The sequence below is a fragment of the Macrotis lagotis genome, chromosome 2 (assembly GCF_037893015.1).
Source record: "Macrotis lagotis isolate mMagLag1 chromosome 2, bilby.v1.9.chrom.fasta, whole genome shotgun sequence".
In the NCBI taxonomy this organism is placed as follows: Eukaryota; Metazoa; Chordata; class Mammalia; order Peramelemorphia; family Peramelidae; genus Macrotis; species Macrotis lagotis.
Window position 1 is genome coordinate 277,980,704 of NC_133659.1, and position 16,805 is coordinate 277,997,508.

Here is a 16,805-nt window from a genome sequence, read left to right on the forward strand (position 1 = left end):
GAGCCATTTCTAATAAGAATGAAGGTTCTACTCATTCCCCCTTGCCTTAACCCTGTTCCACTCCATTGAAAAAACTTTTTCTTGACTCATTTCTAAAATGTACGGAGAACTGAGTCATATTTTTAAAACAAAAAGCCATTCCCCAATTGTCAAATGGTCAAAGGATATGCAAAGGCAATTTACAGATGAGGAGATCAAAGCAATCCACAGCCATATGAAAAAATGCTCTAAATCATTAATTATTAGAGAAATGCGAATTTAAGCTTCTCTGAGGTACCACCTCACACTACTCAGATTGGCCAATATGACCAGGAAGGATAATGATCATTGTTGGAAGGGTTGTGGGAAATCTTGGACACTATTACACTGTTGGTGGAGCTGTGAACTCATCCAACCCTTCTGGAGAGCTATTTGGAATTATGCCCAAAGGGCAACAAAAATGTGCATACCCTTTGACCCAGCAATACCACTACTGGGTCTATACCCTGAAGAGATGAAGAAAAAAGGGTAAAAACATTACTTGTACAAAAATATTTATAGCAGCCCTGTTTGTGATGACAAAGAATTGGAAATCAAGTAAATGTCCTTCAGTTGGGGAATGGCTTAGCAAACTGTGGTATGTGTATGTCATGGAACACTACTGTTCTATTAGAAACCAGGAGGGATGGGATTTCAGGGAAGCCTGGAGGGATTTGCATGAACTGATGCTGAGTGAGATGAGCAGAACCAGAAAAACACTGTACAAACAGAAACATGGGAGTGATGTTCAACCTTGAAGGACTCGCTCATTCTATCAGTGCAACAATCAGGAACAATTTTGGGCTGTCTGCAAAGGAGAGTGCCAGCTGTATCCAGATAAGGAGCTGTGGAGTTTGAACAAAGTTCAAGGACTATTCCTTTTAATTTAGGAAAAAACAGATATCTTATTGTCTGATCTTGTCACCTCTTAGACTTCTCTTCTTTAAGGATATGATTTCTCTCTCATCACACCCAATTTGGATCAAGGTACAACATGGAAACAAAGTAAAGACTGACAGAGTACTTTCTGTGGGGGGGGAGGGAAGCAAGATAGGGGGGAAATTGTAAAACTCAAATAATATCTTTAATAAAAATTAATTAAAAAAAGAAAAAAAGAAAAAACTTTTTCTTGACTCTTATGTGAAATATCTTAGTCCCTTGTTCCTCTCCTTTCTCTTCCTCCCAGCACTTTCCTTTGTCACCCATTGACTCCATCTTTTTACTATATTATATCATACTATTCCATTCCTTCTGGTGCCCTGTCTATATATGCTCCTTTGAACAGCTCTTATAAATGAGAGGGTTCATATGAGTTATCAATATCTTCTTCACATGCAGGAATACAAACAGTTCAATATTATTAAGTTCCTCATAGTTAGTCCTTCTCGTTCATCCCCTCTATGATTCACCAGAGTCCTGTATTTGAAGATCAAACTTTCTGTACAGCTCTGGTTGTTTCAATAGCAAAGTTTGAAAGTCCCGTTTCATTGAAAGTCCATCTCTTCCCCTGAAAGAGGATGTTCAGTTTTGCTGGGTAGTTGATTCTCAGTTGTAAACCAAGATCTTTTGCCTTCCAGAATATCATATTCCAAGCCCTATGTGCCCTTAATGTAGATGCTGCCAGATCCTGTGTAATCCCAACTATAGAGCCACAGTACTTGAATTGTGTGTTTCTGGCAGCCTTTAGTATTTTCTCTTTGACTTGTGAGTTTTGGAATTTAATTCCAGGAATTATATCTAATTGTATTCCAGGAATATAATATTCCTGGAAGTTTCTTTTTTAGGATCTCTTTCAGGGCAAGAGATATTTCACATTCTCTTTTAATTTTTGACTTTTTTGGAAGTTTTATTTCTTCCTGATTTCTCTCAAAGTCATCAGCCTCCTTTAGTTCCATTCTACATTTGAAGGAGTTATTTTCTTCAGAGAGTTTTTTTATCTCCTTTTCTAGTTGGCCAGTTCTTCTTTTGAAGGCATTCTTTTCCTTGTTTGCTTTTTGTTTTGCTTTTTCCATTTGGCCTAATCTGGTTTTTAACATATTTTCCTCAGTATTTTCTTCAGTTGGCATCATGCTGCAGCTGTGACTTTTTTCCAACCCCAAGTCCCAGTGAAACACACCTTTCCCACAACTTCTAAATTGTCTTGGACTGGGAAATTGTATCACTCAGTCTTTCTGTGAGTTCTGCCCCTCTAAATTTTGTCTAGAGTCATAATTTGTTTGCTTTTGGAGTTTTTTGCAGAATTAGTTCATATAGTCATCTTGGCTCCATCCCCTGAAAATTAAACTTTGAAAGACTAATCAACATGATGATCAACCTTAATTCCAAAGACCTCACGATGAAACATGCTATTCACTTCCAGAAAGAGAAATGTTGGACTCAAGGCACAGATTGAACCATTATCTTCTATTTTTTCTTACCTTTTTTCTTTTAATATGACTAATATGGAAATGTGTTTTGAATGTTCATATATATTTGTAATAGGTTTTGTTTTTCTTCCATTCTCAGTAGGGGAAAGGTAAGGTAAAAGGCAAAAATTGTTTTTTTTTTTCAAAAAGAAAAGATATATAATTGCTAAAAAGTTTGGACTGTCAATTCACATTGGGAAAAACCAAGAGAATGAAGAAAGTCTGTTGACCAGATTGTAACTTGAATTTGGACTAACTATAGAGCTTGTACATAGATATATTTATTTTGGATAGACAAAGCAAATTGACAGCAACTTGAGTACAGAGTTAAACAAATTTAGAAATGGACTAGATTGCATTTGGGAAAATGTGAAACTATATGACACCAAGCATCTCTCAGAAACAAAGTCTTTCTTTATGATATAAACATTTTATCATTCATGCCAAATGATGGGGAGATGAATGATATAATTGTTGTTGAAGAATCAAAAATTCAATAGAGATATATTCAATAGAAAATATATCTCTTATGTTCACCTTCTTTTCTTCTCTGACGCTGCCAACATTAGTGCAGGTGTTCACCATGTCCTTCACTATTGTAATAGTCTACTGATGAGTCTACCAGCCTCAACTCTTTCCCCACTCTAATTCCCCTTTATAACCTAGCCCCTCCCCTACCTTTCTGATGTTCTTAGACTTTACTGCTCACCAATACTATGATCCAGTGATGCTAGCCTATTCACTCTTCCACAAGCAAGCAACTTGATCTCTAACTGCATCCGTACTTGGAATGTTCTTTCCTCAACTGACATCTCTGGATTTCTTTAAGTTCCAATCTTACTGAGAATCTTTTCTAAGCCTTTCTCAATTCTTTTACCTTCCCTCTTTTAATAATTTGTTCTTTAAAATGCAATGGAATACTGTTCTATAAGAAATCATGAGTAGGTGGATTTCAGAAAAACCTGGAAAAATTTAACACTAACTGATGCTGAGAGATTCGAACAGAACCAGAATATTGTTCACATCATGTTGTGTGAGGATCAACGATGATAGATTTAACTCTTCTCAGCAATAAAATGATCAAAGTCAATACTAAAAGACTTGCGATGGAGAAAATCATCTACATCCAGAGAAAGAACTATGGGTTTGATTGAAGACCAAAGCATACTATTTTCACTTTTTAAAAAAATTATGATTTTTTTCCTTCTCATGGTTCCCCCTCCCCTTTTTTCTGATTCTTCTTTCACAACATGACTAAAATGGAAATATGCTTAACATAGTTGAACATATTTAACTTAAATTACTCACTGTAAAGAGGAGGGATGAGGGGAGGGAAGGGAGGAAGAAAAATGTGCAACTCAAAATCTTATAAAAATTATATTGAAAATTATCTTTACATATGATTGGAAAAATTTTTAAATTTCTTGTACTATATATAACTTACCTTGTATATATTTGTTAGCACATTGTCTCCTCCATTATATCATAAACTCCTTGAGGGCAGGGACTTTCATTTGCCTTTTTTTTAATATCCTAGAACTTTACCCAGGACTTAGCATATAGGAGGTTCTTTATAAATGTTATTGACAGTTTGTGTTGATGCCTATTCTTATATCTAATTTTCAGCACCAGTTATTTGTTTAAACAGATCAGTTTGGATCAATTGCCCACTATAATATTTGAATTCTTTTTACTTGGTGTTAATTTTGATAATTACTCTAATAAACTGGGGATCTGATTGTACACTAATGATGGATTTGGAAATAACTTTCACATTAGAAGTTAGTTGTTTTGTCTCCATTAAAGTATTATCAATTTAATTTTTATGACACTATTTGTGGTTTACTAAGTCCAACCCTTAGGCTCCCTTAAAGAAAATCTTCAAAGTATATAGGCATGAGAATTATATTATATATCCTTCAGGCACAGTGCTAAGCCTTGGAAATTCAAAGAAACAGAAAAGGACAGTACTTATCTTCCAAGTTTATATTTTAAAGTTTAATTATTGAACTTAAATTTAAAACAGTTTTAAGTTTACATCTTAAAATACTTAAAATTGTATATATATATATATATATATATATATATATATATATATATCAGATTCAAGGTAATCTCAGAGGACAAGGTCTATAAATCTTTGGATTTTTTCATTTGTTTTTGCTGAACCACATTTTCAAATGCTTCCCCTTGCATTGAAGTCTTGAAGTATTAAAGTACAAGTTGATTTAATTCAGAGGATGACTTATCAAATTCTTAGAATTTCTCTCTCACTTCCTCTTCTGAATTAGGTATTAGCATATAAACTACAATTATTTTCAAAGTTGTATTTTTAAAAATGTTTATCTTCAATTATTGCAATATAAGAGGATCAAGAACGCAATAAAATTATGTTTCCTATCAAATTTGGACATAGGTAAAGACCAATTCCTTTATTTACCTCTCTAAGATGAATATGTGAACCATCTTTATATTTTGTTCCATGACTTTGACCACAGCAAGATTGTCAACACTGATGAATGTACTTTTCTAGTTACATGCCAACATAATGGTCAGTGGACAAGGATCTCATAATCAGGATACCATTGACTAATAACTAAGCATGGATGATTCTTAGCATTCTCTGCCCTGCTTTCCAGATGCCAATTCATGGTACAGTCTATTTTTATTATTTTCCCCTTCCTCTCTCATCTTCCATGTATCATCTATTATTCACTTGCCACCATCTGTCCTTTTTCCTGACTCATTCTTACTGCTACTGGGTTTCAAGGCTCACCTCTACCCTTTCTTATGTAACCATGGGAAAGCCATAGCCTTTCTGAGTCTCAGTTTGTTCATCTAAAAAAACCAAGATGATGAGTCTTATACTCTTTCCCAAAGTTTTCTATGAGAAAAGGAGTTTATAAACTAAAATTTTGTAGTATAAAAGTTTAAGTAAAATGAACTAATATTATAATCCACTTTGGGTTCTTTGGACTTGGCACTAGAGGAATTGATGAGAGGTTTGGAGGGTCTCTTCTCAAATGTCATTGACCTTCCCCCAAAGAGCACAAACACCAGCCTTGTGAGTAGAGAATCAGAAATTGTGTGCAAAGAGGGAAAGAAGGCCCCTCTTGAGTAATTGGTTTCCAATGGGTATAAGGAGGAGGGAAAAAAAAATCTCTTTTAGACAGGCGCAGAGTTTTGGCTGAAATTCAACCACATACCTATTCTAAGCTGAGTTTGGGTATAACCCTAATAATTATAGTTACTCTTTAGAGAAAGAGCCCAAGAGGTTCACCTGGAGATTTTTTCCAGATGTAAGCAGGTATGTGAGAAGCGCAATAATGAAGATGTAAACCGGATGAGGCCATTTTGTGCCCCCATACACTTCTCTCCAATAGCCTGAATGCTAGGAGGAGATGTTCTCGCAGCAATCATAAGGATGATGCAACCCAGCCATCTAACGAACACCAGATGCTGGCCTAGCCTTACAAACTATAGTGTTAAAAGAAATGGGGGTGGGGGGACCTGAAGTTGGACTGCCTTTGCAGTTATCAATCTGTCATGAATTGTAATCAAAACAAAATACACCTCTTTATTCTATCAGGTCTTGGGATAGGTGGATCATATGCAGTGCAGATCTGCTGTGTGAATGGCCGAGACTCTTAAGACTCACACCCCACATTTATCTCAGTGTCTCATTAATAGAATGACTCTGCTAAGGCTGATACAATGGTCAAACATGTGTTCTAAGTTTTCTGCCTCTTGGGGGTAGGAGGGCAAGGAAAGGTGAACTGGATCAGGTGTGACAGAAACTGAACATTTTGGGTAAATATACATTTTGTGCCTTGTACCCTTTCTTCCTCTTTCTAATATAAACTAAGTGTAACGATAAGAAACTGCTGCTGGGGAGCAAAGGTTGGGGTACTGTACCTACTATTTTCTCCACTAAAAGGACCCTTCTATTCTTGTCCCAGTCAGTCATGATTCTGAACAACATTCAACCCTAAGGGAATATCTGGGTTCATTGGTTTTTATCTCACTCTTTGGCTTCTGAAATCCCCTTCTCAGCATCCTTTAGGCAAATTAAAATTTACCAATACTTCACTTAATTCCAATGCTTTAAATAAATAAAATTTTTAAAAATACCTAAAAAAAAGTTCAACTTAGATAAATGTATGCCATGGAAACAATGTAAAGAATACAGATTACCTTCTGTGGGGGGTGGGGGGAGGAAAGCAAGATTGGAGGAAAAATTGTAAAATTCAAAATAAATAAAATCTTTCAAAAAAAAAGAAAAAAGGAGTAATTTAAAGGTACTTACTGTCCTATACAAATCAACTATAGGACAGGTATTTATTTCCTTTACACAAAAGCAATAATAAGCACAGAACACAGCCTGTATCTGACAAAAGCAATATTCAATAACAACCTATCAATACTGATAATTAAACTTCATTAAAACATAAAAAAGTTTATATGATCAGACATTACACATTCACTTCAGCCCCACACTGTCCAACAACTCTTGTTATTTGTTTGCTAATAAAATGGTGCAGGCTTGTACTAATTCTCTTCTTTTGAGCCATCATCTTTGATGAAGAAACTCCCCTTGACATATGTCAGCTTCACTCTTTAAGAAACCTTTAGATCTCTTGAATTCACAAGATGTCCTCTAAGCCTAGACCCATATATCCTATGAAAGTTATTCATTCACCTGAGATTAGATGAATAAACACTAAAGTAGAAAAGACAGCCAGTCAAAGGCCCAAGTGTAAACTTGCCTAGTCGAGTTCACCTGCATTACCTAACATGTTGGGGAGATTGCTGTGATATCAAGGTAGAGAATGACCATCTTTTCCCCACCCTTCATTAGAAGTCAGTTGGATGTCTCTATGTTTTGTGGGAACAAAAGGTGTGGACAAGACCAAGGGACCATCCAGAGTTCATCATTAAATGTCAAATGCAAGGTTCTTTCAACTGTGGGTCATGTCATGGTTGTAAGTAATCATTTTCTACAAACCAATTTTTTTGTCCCACTGTCTCTGGAGTTTCCAGGGGACAGCTAGGCACAAATTTCCTAAAATGACCTCTACCAATCAATTCAACTTCTTCTATGTCAGAATTGTTTCTTTCCATGTTATTTATAAAGAACTACAAAACTAGATTTAGCTCTACTAAAACCAAAAGCTCAAATTCCTTCAAAGTAATGTTCATAATGTGTTACAAATCCCTATAAAATAAAGCTAATCCTTTCTAGTATTTGATATATAGAGATAGGTAGATGGGTAGATAGATAGACAGACAGACCAACCGATACTCCTATAATTCCTGATACCAACGAAGTTGGGATGGTGGGATCATTTAAGTTTGGGAATTTTGAGATACAATATTATGTTCTTGAAGAAGACCATGACACCAGAGAGACAATGCCATGACAAGTACATGAACTGGATTTTGAGTGAGGGGGTGCTGGACCAAGTCATCAGTCTCACTTTCTCCTCCAGACCCATCTGAGTATAGTGGCAAGAAATGAAACAGTATGACTGGAGATGGCCCTAGATGCAAGGCAACCAGGGTTAAGTGACTTACCCAAGGTCACACAGCTAGTAAGTGGAAAGTGTCTGAGGTTGGATTGGAACTGCTGTTCTCCTGACTCCAAGGTCAGTGCTCTATCAACTGTACCACTGATGATATATAACTAAAATCCTTCAGATGAACACATTGAGTCCAGCAACAATGACATGAGCCCTAGGAATTGTTAGCCACCAAAATGTCCAAGACCAAATGAAGCAGTCCAGTTTGGAATAATGGAGTAAATTAAAGCTTTCATGTTGATAAGTCATGACTTCAGGGCTATGAGTAGCATTTCTAGCAGGTGAAAAAGAATGAAAGAAACAAAATGACCAAAAGGAAGGAAGGAAGCAAAAAAGGAAAGGGAAGGAAGGAAAATGAAAAGTGGAGAGGAAAGGGAAAAAAGGAGGGAGGGAGGAAAAAGTAAAAGAAGTAGTGAAGGAGAAAAGGAAGAAGAGAGAAAAGGAAATAAAGAAGGAAGGAAGGAAAAAGGAGAGGGAGGGAGGAAGAAAAAAGAGGCAGGGAATGAGGAAAGGAAGGAAAGAAGGGAGGGAGAAGGTAAGAACAGGAAAGAAAGAAGAAAGGAATGGAGGAAACAAAGAGGAAAGGAAAGGAAGAAAGGAGGGAATGAAGAGGAAGAGATGGGGAAGAAAGGAAGGAAAGAGAGGAGGGAGGAAGAAAGGGAAGGCAGGAAAGGAGAGGAGGGAAATCTTTTTAATCTAATCTCAGACAGGGAAAGAGAGAGACAGATAAGAAAAACAGAGAAAGAAACAGAGACAAAGACAGAGAAAGAGAAAGAGGAGAGACAGAAAAGGAGAGATAAGAGACAGAAACTGACAAAGACAAAAGAAACAGACAGATGGACAGAGGGAGATAAGAGACAAGAGGGAAAAGAAGAAAAGACAGAAGGACTGAAATGAGAGAGGGGGAGAAGAAAAGAGTATCAGAGAGACAGAAAGACAGATGGACAGAGGCAAAGAAAGAGGCAGACAGACAGAGTGAGAAGGAGAGGGAGACAGACACAGAGGGGAAGAGAGAGAGAGAGAGAGAGAGAGAGAGAGAGAGAGAGAGAGAGAGAGAGAGAGAGAGAGAGAGAGAGAGAAGAGAGACATGGAGACAGGAGAAAAAGACACAGAGAGACCAAGACAGCCTGAGAGCTGTAAGCATATTAGTAATAGTCTCGCATATATACATATATATTCCTAAGAAATCAGTTTGGATATGATATTTGTTTGGGGATTGGATAGTTTAGGGAGTCCTAAGAGTCTGTCCCCTTGTCTTAAGTCCCCTGGTGGCTCCATGACACTCCCATGTGTCCTTTGCACCAGGTATGACATAAGTTAGATTAGGTCCCAGAGTCATCTTCTGTTCAGGTTTTTATCTTTAAAATTGAGCTTATTTAAGCTTCTTTGCTTATGAAACTTAACTAAGCATCTTATAACTGGCAATATTGTAATGAAAAATTTTAAATAGAACAATGTCTTAAGATTTCTGTGTGTGTGTATATATATATATATATATATACATATACATATAACCATATCTCTACATATACATTCATACACATACACATACATACATACCATTTGGTCTCTCATGATTCTTGGAGTTTCTAAGAAGAATGATGCTATGGACATCCTAGGCTTTCAGAAAAGGAGAAATTTCCAGAATGGCCTAATGGTATTAACCTTCTCTCCATATAACAACTATCCTTCTTTTCAATGAACAGATCTGAGCTCAATTGAGAAGTATTAAATACCATTTGGAGAGACCTACAAAATTTATAGGTAGCTAGAAAAAGAGCATAATTGAAAGCCATGACTGTGGTGTCTAAATATCCTGAGCTCTCTCTCCTTTAAAAGATAAGTATGAAAACTACAGAAGAAAAAAGCTCAGCTACTTCTAAAAAGAACACCTCTGTCATCTTATGACTTGGAGTGGCTAGAGGTTATTTATAGACCAGGATGAAGTGTTGCATTTGGATTTAGGAAGAGTTGAGTTTGACTCCTGCCTCAGAGTTTGCTGTGTGGATATGGCCATGGAAGAATAGTAAAAATCTTTCTTTCAGTCTCAGGTTCTTCTTCTATAAAATGAGTATAGTAATAGCATCTATTTCACAAATTTGTTGTAAAGATTAAATGACATATTTGCAAAAAAAGCACTTTCTAAACCTCCAAGAAATAGCTTTAGAAACTTTATTATTGTTCTTTTTTGAATGCCAATAAAAATGCTCATAGGTGTGGGTCAGTCAGTCTTCAAGCATGAGCAAGTCTTTATTTTGTACTAGACACTATATTCTAAGGGGTAGGGATACAAAGAAATGCAAAAACATGATCCCTGATATCAAAGAGTTCCCATTTTAATGGTAGAGACAATATGCAAACTGGTATATGCAAAATATAGGCATTATAAATAAGAGATAATCTCAGAGGCAAGAAATTTTCTTGTGGGCTATAAAGGCTAGAAAGATCAAAGAAGATAGGTTTTGAGCTAAACCCTGAAGGAAATTAAGAAGAGGAAGTGAAGAGACAGATCTTTCCAGGAATGGGAGAACAACCAGTTAAAAAAACATGGAGGGAGGGTGATACTGAGATTACAGGTATGAGTGATTGGAAGAATGGTGTTGCCTTCTTTAGTAATAGCAATGACTTGGAAACTGAAGCATCATATCCATATCCCTTAGGATTCTTAATCACAAAAGTCCAGAAGAAAATACATTCTTTCTGTAGAGCTGATTTCTCAAACTGAGTTAATCTGGTGAACTATGGCACATTTTAAACCTGTTACTCTGGAGACTAATTCTCAATAGCCTAGTTTTCTGTCAAATTCTTCCCCAGTAGTTTAAGCATTGGTTTTCTGTCCTAGAAAGTATTTTCTGGAAGGAATTCCCCAAAGTCCTTTGCTAAACATAAGAACCATAAAGATAGTGAGGATTTTACAAAGGTGAAAGTTGAGTGAGTATGGAGATGTCCACCAAGTCTTGTTTTCTGAGATCTATGAAGTATATTTGCTTGCTTGTTTTGAGATGGATTCTCCTTGTCTTACCCAGGATAGAAATGCAGTAACCACTCATGGCTTGACTTCATTTCAAATTGACATGGTAACCTTTGATCTGTTCCATTTCTGAACTGGACCTTTTCATCTTTATTTAGGAAGCTTTTTGGCCTCCTATTCCATAAGGATCATCCAAATTGTGCCAGACTTAGGGATGCCCCACAGAATTTTGCCCAACTCCAAGTCAGAAATCTCAAAACTTAAGAGATCCATTAGCTTCAGCCTCCACTACATCTCAACACATGAAGGCCATGTCAAATGACAACTGACTATCCATATTTAAAGCCAAATTAAAGGAAGAGGTCTTAAGAAAGTAAAGCAGAAAAGATTTCTTTATAAAGGAGTTTTATTGCATAACTCTTCATAATACAATCGACATAAGAAAAGCTTTGTCCGCTGAACATTTTATAACACTTTTGAAAAGTCTGTAGTGTTTAGAGGGGGGGAAACATTATTACAAATCTATTTAAGGCAAAAATATTTGATTCAACAATCCATTAAGTTCAATTCAACAAGTAACTATTGAGTGCCTTCTATGGGTAAGGCACTGTCCTAGGTGCTGGAAGATACAAAGATGAAGATACAATTCCTTCCCTAGTTTATATCCCTTCCACCCCCCACCCCCCATTATTCATATTTAAAGAAATGCATTTCAAATTAAGTAACAATATGGAAGACTATTGTAAAATACATTCTCAAATTGCTACATTAGATTCAGAATTTAAAAGCATAAAAGAAGTGCAAAGTTAAATATATAGAAATACTCTCATAAGGCAGTATTAATATAATTGCTCTCTCAAGGTCCTTTTCTAGTGATCATAAGTAGACCAATGTTTGTACTCATTAATATGAGCAAGGTCCGGAATCTTCTAAAAGTATGACAAGGAAATCTATCTTGCTCTGCACCATGTTTTAATGCACGGAAGGAGAGCACAATGAATTTCCTTTTTTTAAATGGTATAACTCCCACAGAACATGCACCTCACCATATTGATTCAGTTCACTGCACTCCATATCCTGCAAAAATAAATCTAGTGCATGACAACTGACATTATTGCTCATTGAAGTTTTAGTAATATATTTTTAACATAAGACAGAAATGTACTGAAATTTCATAATACAAATTCAAAAGCAACATGGAATTAAAACATGTATGTGCACCCCACTTTTTTAATGGACATTGGTGTGGTATTTTTTATTTTAAATTGATGTTGGAAAATGCAATGAGAAAAAAAAATGGGCTTTCCTGGAAGAAAAAAAAATAAAGGAAGAGAATAATCTTTTCCCAGGAAATGCTAAGCCTCATCAAAGACAAAGGAGGAAGGGGAGATTCCCCCTCTTCCACTAATGTGCCATGGTTTAATATCCAATTAAGTCTAGGCAGGTTTTTCTATAGGCCAACAAAGAACTATGTAGCTAAAATCAAAACACTTGGTACCTTTTATTACCTTAAATCTTCTCAGAACTATATAGGTCATGAAGGGAGTGGCTGGGGGAGGCTGTATTCCACCCTGACTAGAAATAAAGAGAGAAGAATTCATGAATACATGGCATCCTTCCATTGCCTTCCTGGGTTTTGGGCAGCCTCAGAAAATAGATCTCAGAGGAGGAGGCCTAAATGTAACAGATCCCTGAAATGAGGATTGGGGTAAGGCAGCTATAGAGAGGTCTATCTTAGTTCTAATTTATCCTTCAGGGAGGAAAGGGGAATCCTTGGGTCTTTTAAAGCACAAGGAGAAGGCCAGTCACAGGGTTGATGGGGAGAAACTTGAACCTATCTACATGCAACCCATTTTATAATAAAAAGGTAGCAGAAGTCTAGGGATCTAGAATATAACTTAGGGACTCAGAGCACAAATATAGTCAACATTGGTACTCAAATCTTCTTTGAATTTACTCACTTCTTTTCTTTTTCCAGCATCCCCGAAGAATTATTTCCTTATCTCTGATTTAATTCTCAAGAGGCAATATGGTACTTTCCATGAGATTTTCTCCATTCCCTCCTTTTTAATTACTTCTAAAAAATTAGCATTTTATGATTCAGGCCCCAAGCTAGAATTTCAGTTCTCAATTACTTACTAATGGGTACAAATTAAATCTGGCATTAGTAGGCAAGCATTCTAGACTACTGTGCCATTAGGTAACATTACTCTTATCTTTCATTCCTGCTTCAATTTTATTGTGCACAACAACGTCTGTCCCCAATCTGACTAAATATTAAAATGCAAATATGCAAGAATAAAATCAGTCCCTATTGCTACAAAGAAAATATTTCTGGCTCTTAGCCCCCACTCTTTTCATGGTGAACCTATAGTCTACTCCTTTCCATTTCAATAGCCAAGTCTTTGAGGATTTTAGTACCAGAAAAACAAATTTGGTTTGAAAATGGAAAATGCAATAATGCTAATCTTTAGAGTCAGCTAGGTGGCATAGAATATCAAGCAATGGATTTGGGGTTACAGAAGACCTGAGTTTGAATCTTGCCTCAGATATTTATTAGCTGTGTGACCCTGACAAGTCACTCAACCCTTCTTTGCCTCAAATTTCCTCATCTGTAAAGTGAAATAATATAGCACCTCTTACCTCCCACGGTTGTTGTGACAGTCAAATGAGTTAACATAAGGTAAAGCACTTTGCAGACCTTAAAGCACTATTACAAATGCTTGCTAGTTTTGTCATTATTCATATTAATTTATATATAATATATATAGTTTTTGCCCTGAGGATTTCAATGTATTTTACAAAGGCTTTAATTCCCATTTCACATATGGGGAAGCAGGCACTAACAGAGTAATGTTTACCATAGCAGGCCAAAAGCATGAATGGGATTGGAAAACAAGACATATCATTCCTGATTGCCTGATTTCATCCCACAAATCCCACTTATACTTTCTAGATTGGCCTTATACTCTCTTGTTTGGTAACACACCTTCAGGGGGACAGTTGAGTTTTTCCAAGCATGATATACCATATTAAGGTTCCAGTCTTAAGTGTATCCCTTAGGTTTTCCACCACATCCTCTGTTTTAGTTTGAAGCTTTCCATTCCTAATATTTTAATTGAAGCAGTTCAATTTTCCCAAACTGTTGCTTCATTTGCAGCTGGTGTTGGGTGTGGGAGGGAGGACTTAGGAAAAGGCTATGACAGGTGTTCTTCAGCATGAACCTTGAGCAAAATGGAGTCCAAAGTTTTACATTTGTCTTGCATTCCAATGTTTTTAATGGAAAATAAAATAAAATAAAATAAAGCATGAAAGTGAGGTAATGTTTACTTCCCCCTTCCACAATACTCCCTGTACCCCCTTCAGATCTGGCAGCAATTTAACATAAGGAAAAACTTTAGACCTTCACACCCTTTTAGTGGAGAAAAAACTGCCTTAACTCAAACTTTCCACAAAGCCTACAAGTATGGAAAGGCTTCACTCCATCCTTATCTTCAATAGATCCATACAAATGCCCTCAGGACATCTGGTTGACTGGTCTGAACTCCCTCCCCAGGCTCAGTTCTCTTCAAATTGCATTGACACTGGAGTGCTTGAATTTGGAGTCTGGCTATAGAGGAGAGATTCTTTAAATTTACTTTTAAGAAAAAATTGCAGCTTGGTTGGTACTCAAAAGTCTAGTGATAAGGCATTCTCAAAACTATTTCTTTTCTTCAAATCTACATACAAATAGTTAAGAATATAATTAATAGTAAAATATACTCATGGCAAAGACCCCTCTATTTAAGCAAAAAGAGGAAGAAAAAATCAATAGCACAAACTACTCTTCTACATTTGAAAAATATATATGCATTTGTGGAATAAGATAATAGCAGACAATTTTGACTTTTTTTCCCCTACTATCTGGTAAGATCGTTATTTCATATCAAATTTGATTCTACAACTCCATTTTGCCAGTTTGGGCAGGGGTGCTGAGACAGTTGTCTTCAGAGTTTCCATTCTCTGCAGGCGTGAAAGACAAGGAAGCAGAATTGATGCAGTATCTTTTGCCAGTTGGTCGAGGTCCGTCATCAAAAACATGCCCAAGGTGAGCACCACACTGAAAGAGAAGATCAAAATGTGAGGGAAAAAATCTGTACAAAGCAGGCTTTGAGTTTGTACTTCTATTAAATGGCTTAAATGGATGACTAACCTAGAGTGGAATGATGGAAACCATCTTGGACCATTTCTAATCTACCTGTCAATAGCTGAGAGGATGGTTTCTGGCAGGCGTTATACCACATGCCGAGAGCAAAAAAAACACTGGAATTGTGCATATCAGAAATCATTTATGAGCCACTGTATTTTTTTTGATCTGTGAATTCTCTCAGCCAGCTGAAAATGACTGCAGTAATTTTATGAATTGAGTTTGACCCTTGATCTCCCCCTTGTAAGAAACATAGCAGAATAAAAATCTCTTTCCCTTCCCCCCATTACTTTTGGCTTTGGATGGGTGGGTTTCAGATATGCAAAAGTCCACTGTAAAAGATACTGTTTAACTGGCCATGACGGAGGTAATGTTTACTTTCATGGGCAGTAAAACTTAACATCAGACAAGCATTGGAAGTTCTCAGTACCCAGGAAAGTCATGGTGAGGTTTGGTGGATTTATGTGTTATGGTCATTGGAACTCTAAGGGTAGCCAGTGGAAAAGTCTCAGGTTTGTATGATCCTTTTCCTAGCTGAAAAAGGGGTATCTGAACTTTTTTACCTACATGTTCTGGTGGGGGGTTAGGGGGAGGGGGAGGGGAATGAAAGGCTCACAGAGGATAGGAGTGAGATTCCAGAGAGGAAGTGAGCTTTCCAGTTAAAGGTTATGCTTGGTGTTGTTCAGTCATTTTAGTCATGTCTGACTCTTTATGACCTCATTTGGGGTTTTCTTGACAAATAATAGTTTTCCATTTCCTTCTCCAGCTCATTTTACAGAAAAAGGAAACTGAGACAAACAGGGAGAAGTGCCTCACTCAGGCTTAAACAGCTAGTTAAGTGTCTGAGGACAGATTTGTACTCAGGAAGATACATCTTCCTGACTCCAGGTCCTGCATTTAATACAATTTGTCACCTAGATGCTCCAAAGGCCATGCTACCAGTAACCAAAGAATCTAGGCAAGAGGAAACAAGCCCAGAGTACAAGGACAAAATAGGGATGCAAATGATTATGATATTTGTTAAAGTAAATCCAACTCTGAAAAAGATTTTGCTGAGAAGCATATTTTATAGGGATTACCCCCAAAGACCAAGGTTATGAAGATGTTCCTCTACCAGAAAAAAGTCTCATAACAATCACCAATAGTGGATGATTCACAAAAGAAGACAGTGTAGATCATATTTACAACTCCTTGGGAGAGGGTTAAAGGAAAGAGATGGGGCTGGGAGAGAATAGGATTGAGGGAACTACAATAATACAACTAGCAAAAGCAACTGTGGAAAAAAAATGTTGAAGCAATTTCTCGAATGGACTCATGATAAAGAATGTTATCCATCCCAAAGACAGAGCTGATGGGGTCTGAATACAGACTAAAGCATACTTCTCCCCCCCCCCACTTTATTTTTCTTGAAGTTCTTCCCTTTCTTTGTGAAGGGAGGATAATTGTAGTAATGTTTTTCATGGCTACACATTTTTAACCTACACCAAATAACTTACTTTCTCAATATGGGGAGTGGGGTGGGAGGTAGAGAATTTGGAACTCCAGATTTTGGAAGTAAATGTTGAAACTTGCTTTTGCATGTAACTCCTCTCCACTCTCCATCCTTGACCCTTTCTCAGCTTGGATATGAATGAATTGTGAACATT

General features: G+C 36.7%; 1 protein-coding gene across 1 annotated transcript in view; it reads right to left on the reverse strand.

The window, feature by feature from the left end:
* Window positions 1-11,348: 11,348 nt before the first annotated feature.
* The window catches only part of LEMD3 (LEM domain containing 3), a 286,239-nt gene continuing 280,782 nt past the window's right edge, over window positions 11,349-16,805 (reverse strand). The window contains 1 exon segment of the mRNA XM_074226213.1: window positions 11,349-15,072. Coding sequence (XP_074082314.1) covers window positions 14,911-15,072 — 162 coding nt within the window. The 3' untranslated portion in view covers window positions 11,349-14,910.